The following is a 10,944-nucleotide window of genomic DNA, read 5'->3' as shown; positions in this document are numbered from 1 at the left end:
AACCACAACCAAAGGTTGGCCCTCTAAACCACAACCAAAGGTTGGCCTTCTTGTGCCAATTCCCTAATAGTGCAGGAGAGCAGGCATTTATACAGCACTCGTACTTTGACAGATGTGGCAACAAGCCAGATGGGAGAGGCATGGCATTCTATCTAATTGCCGCGCCAGCTTATATAACAGGCAGCCTTTATTATGGATTTTAGAATGTTGTGTGGGTGTCTTAGTATGAAATCCTATGCAAACAACAACAAAACCCCACTCCAAAGCACAGGAGTGTGGGAAGGAGAAGAGAGAGAGCTAAGACTGATGGCTTACAGGCACAAGCTGGGCAGCATGTGGAGATAGGCAAGTGCTGTGCCAGCTTGTTGGCCCCGACTGTCCTCCTGAATCAGGGCACCAGCTTGGAGAACAACCCTTCTACAAGGACCCACACAACACTGTTAACATGCAGACCACTTCCTACTTTAGGCCAGTGACAGCACCTTACGGTTTTCTGACGGCAGGGACCCTGGCACTGCTGCCGTGCATGACACAGATCCCGGTGGCTGTGGCTGTTACACAGAGGGAAGAGGCGGCTCATGTACCTGATAGGCTGGAAGCCAGTGAGTGGCATGTGGTTGCGGCCTCCGATAGGAACCTGGCAGTCCGGGCAGACGCTCTGCTCCATTGGCTTCCCACACTAGAGTGAACAGAGTGTTGTCTCACGCACAAGCGCTGCTATGCAGCCACCTGCTCGGCCACAGGAAGGGCAGCCTCCTCTGCGGGCAGGGACTCGGGGCGGGGCAGGGTAGACACTACAAGCATGTTGACGGTGGGAAAGTGCAGACATTTATGAAAAGTAGACGCTGACACTGAGTTTGGGGGCTGGAGAGATGGCTGAGAGGTTAAGAGCACTGACTGTCTTCCAAAGGTCCTGAGTTCAATTCCCAGCAACCACATGGCCGCTCACAACCATCTATAATGTGATCTGGTGTCCTGTTGTATCACGCAAGTGTACATGTAAGCAGAACACTGTACACATAATAAATAAATAAATAAATTATTAAAAAAGTGTGAATCCCAATCTTATTGACACAGGATAGGAAAATCTGAAGCACAATCTTGCTTTCTTTCCTGTACCTGTATCTTAGGGCTTCACTATCTAGCACCATGAAAAATGGCATTACTTGTTTCCAGTCTGATTTCTTCTATATATGTTGGAGATATTTATTTAAAAAAAAATCCAACTACAAGATTTATTATTCCCAAAGGCCCCTTTTAAAAAGCTAGATGGATGGGGGCTGGAGATATGGCTGCTGTTCCAAAGGTCCTGAGTTCAATTCCCAGCAACCACATGGGGGCTCACAACCTTCTATAGAGATCTGGTGCCCTCTTCTGGCTTGCAGGCATATGTGTAGGCAGAATACTATATACATAATAAATAAAACTTTTTTTAAGTCTATGATAAAAAAGGGAAATGGTGTGGCTCTATCTGATGACATATAGCCCACAGTACACCAAGGCCTGGAGTAGCCTGGGGAAGAGTCTCTTTCCTCATTTCATGGACAAAGAAGAACTTGAATGCCAGAAGAAGTTAAGTGTTTGCCTCAGTACTTCTATGTCTCTTCTTAATGAACAATGTGTCCCTTCAGCCTGGTATTCTGTTCCTCAGCAAGCACAGGGCCTGTAATTGTAATCCAGAGGGTAACCCAGAGGGTGATTACATGAATTCTCCTTGGGCCGCTCTTGAATGTCTTTCCATTCTGTGGTGTCACTGACCCTGCTGTGTGGGGTGAGGATGTGCTGATTACCAACCAAAAGCACTTTGGGGTCCATGGCCTTGTGACAATGTCTGGAAACATCCTAGCTTGTCACACTCTGGCAGGTGTTTCTATTCGTATCTATTGTGCAGAGGCCAACCATGCTGCTAACTGTTCTGAGAAGTGTGGAGCAGGCCACATAATGGAGCTTGCCATGGTGCTACTTGGAGCACCCTGGACTAGAAGCCTTCAGAACTTGGAATATCCTGAGCGGTCCTCAGAACCACTTCGTGTTACCAGAAGGTCAGGGTTCCAAACTCCAGCCCACCTCTTCTCAGCACCCAACCAAACTCTGCCCCCAAACACCAAAACTTACCTCTCCTACAGAGCATGGATGGCCATTGGGACAAGCTGTTAAAAGAACAGGACACACATTGGCTAGTAAAGGTTCAAATGACCCATATTCTGGCCCCTCTGACCTGACCAGGTGTTCCACAGCCTCAGCACCTCCCTAGAAATCTGAACTGACAGGTAAATTATGAGACAGCATGGGACATATGCCTAGTGTTAAAGACAGATGTGCTTAGTGAAAATGTCTGAACGTAATGTTAGAAAGCCAAGAGAAACTGATTGGCAATTCACACTTAGTTAACTTGGTTGTAAAGTTGATAGTATTTTCCACGTTTCTTTTCTTAGGATTGTTATCTGACAAAATTTAAATATATTTTTAAAAGATTATTTACTCAAAGCAGTGGCCAAATTCACACAAAGCCTTGGGCTATATTATTTGCCTTCTAGTCCTGTCTTTCACAAGTTATCTTTGGGTCAAAACTGCCATCTTGTGCCTTGTCTTTGTGTGGCTCAGAGAACCCTCTTTTCAGATGCGGCATTCTGGAAAGCACAGGCACTTTGCAAAGAGCCCTCTGAATGGACTCAGATGCATAGCAGAGCATGGACTGTATGTAAGCCACCAAAGGCAACTATGGACCCCAAGCACAACCCAAGGCCTGTGCAATCGCTGGCTGATTGATCAAGTGAGCCCAGAAGAGCATGATGGCAACACTTACTATACCAGTGGACACCTTCCGAGCCCATCAGAGCCCTGGCTTGAACCAGCATGTCCTCAGGCATTGTTGGAAGAAAAGCATTCTGAAAGGTGAAAGCAGGACAGGTCATGAGTGCACAGACTTACAGCCTTACAGCTAGAGGCCAGAGCAAGGATGGACATGACTGTTCAGCCTCACAACTGTTTGCCATGCATACCTGATGGTGATGGCCAATCTTAGCTGTCAGTCTGATTGGATCTGGAATCAGCTAAGAGAGAAACTGCTGGGCTTACCACGAGGGGTTTTCTTAATCAGGTTATTGGGAGTGGGAAGACCCACCCTAAATGTGAGTGGTACTTTTCTTTTCCATAAAGGTGGCAGCTAGAAGAAGCTTTGCTATAATGGGAGGGCCTGCTGCCTTCCCACTGTGCTGGTGAGTTCATCTTCCTGTTGCTACTGCTGCCATCTATCACTGCCATCAGTGTCTCTCCAGGAATCATCTATGTCTTCAGTGTCAGATGGGGGCTGTGCAGGTCCGGCCACGTGGACTGAGCTGCTGTGGTGTTCTTAGCCTTCCTAGTGTATGGCAGCCATCATTAAGCTACCCAGACTGTATCAAGCTATCAAATGCCATTGGTTCTGTTCTCTGGGGAAGCCTGACTAACACAGTGCTCAGGAGTCTGTGGGAGACAGCAAAGGGCAAGCCATGTTTTCACCACCACTGTGGGTAGACAGATTAAAATCAAGAAGACAAGTGGTTTAATGTTCCCAGGTCTGCAGGTTTGTTCTCCACAGGGACAAAGCCCTTAAGATACAGAGGGAGAACTGACGTGATCTTACCAGCATGTTGACTGGGGAGAAGGCCAATTTCCTTAGGGGCTCCAAGACTTTGTTCTGTCCACAGAGGAGTACGATTGCAGCATGGATGGCCATTTCGGTCACTGTCCCTTCCAGGCTGCCGTTGGCAGACCTGGTCCGCAGCAGGGGCAGAGTATTATCCACTAGCGATATTGCAAAGCGTCTGATGTTAGGAGCAGAAAGGAGCTTGCTTTCCTTGACGAAATCTTTTACAGCCTCAATTTGCTGATGGAAAAAATGTTAACATGTTTCAAAACAACAATTGTAGGTCTGAACATAGTGGTACATGCCTGAGCAGCTGGGAGGCAGAGACAGGAGAATGAGGTGTTCACCTTTATGACTAGACCAAATACATGATACCCTGTAGCAAAAAGCAAAGAAACACCACACCCCCAACCCCAGGCTGCACATGGGTGTCATAATGCACACCTATAATCCCAGGACTTGGGAGGCAGAGGGAAGAGGATCATGAGTTTGAGCCAGCCTGGGCCACACAGGCACAGCAAGACCTTGCCTCAAAAAACAAAAACAGAAAAACAGATCTTGTCTGTGGCAGGAACTACCCAGCATACACACTGAAGAAAAAACAAAACACTGGAATTTCACGGTTTGTTTGAGCTTTAGTAGTCCACACTTTACTACCAAACATTAAGGCAAATGTGGACGAGCAATCCCCAGTTCAAGGGACGTTCCTCAGAGAATAGGCTTTGCGTGGCCACACACCATCCTCTAATGCCCACATTATCTTTAAGTCTTGAACTGAATGTTAGTTGTAATTCTGCAAGCTTTGGGCTAAACTGAAAATAGACCATCTAGTAAGGCTGAAAACCTGTATCATAGATCGAAAATTATGTGTGTTTGTGGCATTGAGTTGAGATTGGACACGAGCCCTGCTGTGTGGGGTGGCTCACCTTTGCTTCTGGATGGAGGCTGGCATTGCGCGAACAGTACTGAGCAGCCACCTCTGTGTACAAGGCCAGCAGTAAGTAGGCTGTCTGATGGGCTTTGGGGCCTCTGCAGGCCTGCAAAGGTAAAGACAGCAAATAAGATTTAAGGCTATATGGCTCCTCCCAGGCCCTTGACACTGAAGCACACGTAAGGGAGGACGCGGGCCTCCAGGGAGTGCCTGCCGCCGCCAGACTCAGGTTACCGTCAGGGCAGTCCCAGCGTCCAGGGTCTTGCCCTCGAGCACAGCTTTGCCCACCGCATCACGAAGAGCCTTGTATTCGTTGCCATGCACGAGGAATCGGTCCATCTGACTTGTGTGGTCCTTCTGCAAGCCCAGCAGTTGTAGGGGTTAGTCACAGTGGGGATGCGAGCGATATTTTCAAAGAACGCTAGACAGACACAGGCACCAGGTTGTCCTCTGAGACTTGGAGGTGGCTAGCCATCTGTGGGAGCTATCTGTCTCTTCTATGGACTAGAAGCCTAGGAAGGGGTGGGCTGACTTTGTAGCTGCTTGATTTCTTCACTCACAGTGCTATCAAGACCAGGAGACATAAAATTTGTCACCTCTAAGCCAATTATGGTGATTTGGTGAGGATTAGGCTGGGATTTTAGTTTTTTGAGATAGGGTTTCTTTATATAGCCATGGCCGTCCTAGAGCTATGGCTGTAGACCAGGTCAGCCTCCAATTTACAGACATCTGCTTGTCTCTGCATCTGGAGTGCTGGCATGTGTAGAGGAATATTAATTCAGAACAAAGATTTTCTAGATCTGTATGATCACACTGGAATACAAACACACCTTTAATCCAGGACACAGAGGCAAGCAGATCTGAGTTCGAGACCAGCCTGGTATAGCGTAAGTTTCAGGTAAAGAAAAGTTTAGATTCAGGCACGGTGGGACATGCCTTTAATCCCAAACAATGAAGGGAAAGTTAGTTTGTAGAAGGAAGCACCCATGTTTGAAAGTGAAGTCTAATTGAGTGCCAGAAAAGGTGAATCAGAGAAAGACTTGACAGAATAGGATACACCTGGTCTCTTCTATCTGCCACAGCCAGAAAGGACGCAATTGGTGGAAGGGCAGAAACATTCATTTAGCTTCCCTGAATCCACCCAGATAAACTGCAAATGAACACTCCAGAACTTTATACGTACACACACGCATCCTCCTGTGCTGGGGTTCACACTCATGCTTAAGTAGATGCAAAGACCCATTTCCCATCTGTATACGGGAGGCACAGGTGGGCAGCATGCTGAGCCTCAGCCAAGGCCAGCTGCAGTGAGGAGAACGCCCTTCATGCCCAAGACTCCCTCCTCACCTGCTGTGCAGTGACACCCCTGGGAAACACCCACTGGCATGGGTGGCCCTGCCTGGAGAAGCTCCGCACAAACTCCATCCCACGCTGGCTGGAGAGTTTCCTCACAAGGTACACGCGGTGCCAGTCATTTTTGACGCGAGTGCAGAACTGCTCGACATGCTTCAGGAAGCACCGTTTATCTTCAGTCAGTTCTGTGGGGAAGGGGGAAGCAGGTGAAGAACAGCGACAGGACATCTGCCTGCCAGCGGACACGGAGGGTATGTGGAAGAGGACAGCCTTGACCTAAAGTCAGGCTTCCCATACTTCCCAGGTTTCTGAAATAGAGGATCTTCACAGGAGAGACTTGCCTGAGCCTTCCTGAAGCTCTGAGAGGAAATCAGCGGCCAGGTCAAGGCACAGGCGGACTCTGGCCACCTCCTGCAGGTACTCCACCGAAGCCGTGCTGCCGGGTTCCTGGCCTCGCCTTCTTGGGGAATATGTCTTAAGGAAATGGCCTTCCTCCCTCAGGGCCTGCTCTTGACTTCTGAAGCCAGCACTTGTCTTCTCATGCATGGAGTCCTGAGGATTGAAGGGCACAAAGGCTCTAAAGGCATCAGTTCCCACCAGCAAGCCCAGGCAGAGTCATGGGAAAGACAGGGTCATCGAGAGCATCCCTTTCTGTGGAAGGGCAGGAGGAAGAGTATAACAGGCAAACTTTCAAGGGAAAGTGTATAATTATCTAATGTGAGGGTGGCAGGAAGTGTTCACAGTGATGAGCTCATGATTAGCACTACCAATTCTGTGCTGTACTGCAGGCTGGGTGTTTCCTTCTTTGTAATAAGTGGCCCTGCAGCACCTGAGAAATGCATTACCAGGGAACTCAGCACTGCAAACACTGCTCATCTACAGAATGCTGCCAGCTTGGGCATCACTGAGTTTATTACCTCACCATGGCCCCTGAGAGAGAGGCAGTGCTGAACCACGCCCAGGCAGCTCAGGACTATATAGGAACTTCCCTGGTGAGCGGTCACACAGGACACAAAAGCTCTTTATTGCCCTCACTACAATGGCACCCTGTTGGTTTTCAGAAAGGCTTTCACTGTATGTTTCCAGAAGTGCAGGGGGCCATCCTACCTCCAGACAGCTGATGAAGAGCAGGTACAGCTCGGTCTTGTCCTCTGTTGGGAATGCTTTGTTCTCTAACTGGGTCAGGTAGCTCTGGATGTAACCCTTTACTTCAGGGAAGCTGTGGACAGACACACGTGGCTCAGTTTATGGGACTCCCCCCAGTGCCAGGCTCTAACCCAGGGCCTGTTACATCTACCAAACTGCATCCCCAGCACCTGGATGAGTTTGTGAATACAAGCATTGGTCATCTGGAAAATATCTGCACTATTGATACATTTTTATTATAAAATGTAGTGGAAAAAATACCACATACAGAGTCATTAACATCACCATTCATCTCCTTAAAAAGAATCTGAAGTCTTACAATGTAGGATCCGCCTGTGGTTGAGGATACATGTTGTCTAAAATTCAAATCCTCACTTAAGTATTGAAACTGTGTTTATCTGCCACAGTGTTTAGCTGTGACAAGGATCACTCTTCGGGACAGTGCTCCTGAAGAGTTACCCAGGCAGATAGCATAACCCGAAACAAACAGCTGCTTCCTAACTCAGCAGGATGCCATGTGACTATGAGGTGCCCACTGTGTCCTGCTGTGCAGCTGGTATCCAGAGCACTTCTGGTGCCCACAGAACAGTCATGGTTTAGGAAAGTTAAGTGACGCCTGCATCTTCCTTCAATTCTGCGTGCACAGTGGACTGGGAGTCCAGAGTGTCTCCAGCACCCTGAAGGAAGGAAAGCTGCAGATACCCAGAAGGCCAAGTACCATGACAGGATTCTGGGGCTCAGAACCACATGGACACTTGCAGAGCTGCAGCTGTGGTTCAGCACTTCTGCCACAGAGGACAGGGGGCCTCTACTCCTGTGTTGTTCACAGCCCACATGACCTGCAGGATACCAGAGCACTGGACAGTGAGTCACTTCTCAACGCATCACAAGACTGGGCGGCAGGAGCTGGGCCAGAACCACACCATGGTTTCATGCTGAGTATCAGTTGCTGCTGGGCCACACTCATGGGCCCATGGGGAAAAGTATGAGTACACAAGCCTCAAGTAAAGTAGGTTTGCTCACACAGAAGGAGCTTCTCCAGACCACAGATTAGCTCCTAGCCCCGGTATAGCCAAGATAGAGCAAAGCTCCAGATGAGATCCACTGACATGTGTAGCCAGACTTTGGCTACTTTTGGGTTCTTTTTCTTCCACCCTTTTCTACCCTTTCAGCCCCCTAACACTACATAGGATGGAGCGGGAAAGGTTAGACTACTTCCTGTTGATTAGGAGCATACCTTGAGGCAAGTCACCGTATATAATTTCTTTTAGAGCCTTGCCCAAACAGCAACTCACCCTGCTTCTCAGGGCCTAATATTTATATACCCTCTGAAGAGTCCACAGACTTCCAAATGTCACACAATCACAGGAGCTATTGGCAGCTGGCAAAACCACACCCCCACCGAAGGCAATCACAGTGAGCCGCTGCCGACAACCTGAAACAGCCCCATCCTCCACCTGGGGTTAAAACGAAAACACTCCCAGACTATTTCTGTGTTTTTCAAAGAAATAAAATTCTCGCTCCAGACCTGTGCTTGAGGAGGAGTTTGAGCACCACGGAGCGGGTAACAGGAGTCTTGTCGACAACATCGTCAAATGGAGACAGAGACTTCGTGTGCTCACGGTGTTCTGCAGCCAGAGAGAAAGGCACTGTAGCCATCATGGCACAAAGCTGAGTCGAGACTCTGCCTCTGACAGTTACAGGGAAAGGGCGACTCACTTTGAGAAGCGTCTCTAAGGGGCTCCTTCTGGATGAAGAGCAAGGACAACAGGGTGTCAATCACAGGCCCCTGAGGCGGAGTGTTGTCCTTGAAGCACATGGTGGAGACCAGGTCCACGAAGAAGCTGTTGCACATGTGCCGGAAACGGACGTGCTTCTCAATGGCTCTCCTTAGGAGGGAGGGGGATTGCACAAGGTGTTTCCAGCGCTTCCCGGCACGGCGATGGGATAGTGTTGAGTATTTAGTAAATACTAGTATTTAGGTTTGTTAGACCTTGAACTCATGGCAATTCTGTGTCATGCTACTAATTGCTGGGATTAAAAGTAGGCTCTTTTTTTTTCTTTCCATTTTGACTTTGAATCAACAAATGAGATGATCAGAACTGGTCTTCAAACTGCAAGTGTCAGGAGTGCTTCTAGGGGCACTGTCACTGTCTGGACCACTGGGTGTCGTAGAGCACAGGGACTCACAGGATGAGTCAGGGCTGCTGAGGCCTGTAGTGCTGGGGCCTCTGCTCCTCCATCGCCTGAAAGCTGGGTCCGATCTGCCTTCATCCTCCCAGACGTGTGCACGCAGTCTTAGTCTTAGTGCACACATCTAGAAGACTGAGGAGCAGCGGACACGGTTCCACAGACCTGCCTGGCACCTGCAATCTCAGCACTAGGATCCCTAGAGCCCACTCTCTGCTCATCCAGTCAAAGAGACGAGCTCCTGGGTTGCTGGGGTGCCTGTGCCAAAAGATGAAGTAGAGGGTGATCAAGGAAAATACCTGTGTGGACACAGGCAGGTGCATGCGCACAGATACACATACTTATTTACATGCATATGGACACACTCATGAACACACACACACACACACACACACACACACACACACACACACATATATATATATATATATATACAAAGAAGGGAGATGTTGGCTAGGGTTTGGGTGAGTGGCAGGGCACTTGCTGAGCCTGCAGGAATGAATCCCTGAGTTCCATCCCCAGCAGAGCTTCAGGCCCCTCCACTAAAAGATGTCAAACTGCACCTACATGCTTGGTTTTCTTCCAAGGGCTTTATTTGCCACTTTCTGGTTTATTTCCTAAGTTTGTGTCTCCATGGTTGGGAAAGGGATTTTGAGGCAGATGTCTGGGAAGGCTTGCTTCTGGGAGTGCTTATGAAAGTCCTCTGAAGCCAGCTTTACACCCAGGGAAAGCTGTCGAAGACCTGGAATTTCTGAAGACCATATTGGAAAAAAAGAGGGGAGGTTGTGGTGTTTTACCTGTACTTCTCGGAAACAGTTGGTGAGAATTTGTCTGGCAAGTCCGTTAAGCAGTAGGGGCATAACATCTGTCCCGGGACAAGCCAGGTTCTGATGCAAGGTAGGCAGTAGACATGATCACAGGGCAGACAGACAGGGTCTTGTGCATCTCCATGGCAGATTAAACATGGCTGAATACCAAACCTAGAACCCAAGAAGGCAATCAGTTCCAGTGCAGAAAAGCTGGCTGCAAGCATCTTTCCATCCTAGTTCCAGGCACAGCACACCTCACCTGCTGAAGGTCCTGCAGGCTTTGTCCTTGCAGTCACGGAGTGTGGCCATTACAGCCACAAATGGCCTATGGGTCTTGATGTCAGAGTCCTCTTCAAGGCACTGAGTGAGAAGGACAGTGGTGAGCGGTGCGGCTGCACAGGAGCCCGCGTGTGACCCGACGCCCACGCTGGGTGGCTGCAGTCCTGCAGCACTGGCTCCCGTGATGCTTCCTGGAGAGGTGCTTCAGCAGTTCAGAGCACTGGCTGCTCTTCCAGGGGTCCTGGCTCGAGTTCCAGCACCACACGGCAGCTCACAACCATTTCCAACTCCAGTTCCGGGGCATCTGAGATTCCCTCTTTGGCCTTCCTGGGAACCAGGCATGTACTTGGTGCATAGACATATATGTAGGCAAAACCCCCATGTGAGTTGAGGCCAGCCTGGTTTACATGGTGAGTTCCAGGATTGCAAGGACTACATAAATAGTGAGGAAGAGAATAGGAAGAGGAAGAGGAAGAGGAGGAAGAGGAGGAGGAGGAGGAGGAAGAGGAGGAGGAGGAGGAGGAGGAGGAGGAGGAGGAGGAAGAAGAAGAAGAAGAAGAAGAAGAAGAAGAAGAAGAAGAAGAAGAAGAAGAAGAAGAAGAAGAAGA

General features: G+C 49.0%; 1 protein-coding gene across 4 annotated transcripts in view; it reads right to left on the bottom strand.

Annotated features, from left to right (window-relative positions):
• Positions 1-10,944, bottom strand: part of Rnf213 (ring finger protein 213) — an 86,891-nt gene that overhangs the window by 11,745 nt on the left and 64,202 nt on the right. For all 4 annotated transcript variants that reach the window (XM_055592276.1, XM_055592277.1, XM_055592279.1 and 1 more), the window contains 13 exons: positions 10,317-10,417; positions 10,046-10,228; positions 8,778-8,947; positions 8,587-8,686; positions 7,020-7,131; positions 6,254-6,464; positions 5,907-6,097; positions 4,794-4,916; positions 4,555-4,665; positions 3,626-3,868; positions 2,807-2,888; positions 2,116-2,150; positions 585-679 (listed from right to left, as the gene is read on the bottom strand). In XM_055592276.1, the coding sequence (XP_055448251.1) occupies positions 585-679; positions 2,116-2,150; positions 2,807-2,888; positions 3,626-3,868; positions 4,555-4,665; positions 4,794-4,916; positions 5,907-6,097; positions 6,254-6,464; positions 7,020-7,131; positions 8,587-8,686; positions 8,778-8,947; positions 10,046-10,228; positions 10,317-10,417 (1,757 nt within the window). The remainder of the gene's footprint in view (positions 1-584; positions 680-2,115; positions 2,151-2,806; positions 2,889-3,625; positions 3,869-4,554; positions 4,666-4,793; positions 4,917-5,906; positions 6,098-6,253; positions 6,465-7,019; positions 7,132-8,586; positions 8,687-8,777; positions 8,948-10,045; positions 10,229-10,316; positions 10,418-10,944) is intronic.

Source organism: Psammomys obesus, unplaced genomic scaffold, assembly GCF_907164565.1.
Source record: "Psammomys obesus unplaced genomic scaffold, mPsaObe1.curated_primary_1811, whole genome shotgun sequence".
NCBI lineage: Eukaryota > Metazoa > Chordata > Mammalia > Rodentia > Muridae > Psammomys > Psammomys obesus.
Note: the sequence above shows the minus strand (reverse complement) of the source record. Positions and strands in the feature narration are given on the sequence as shown.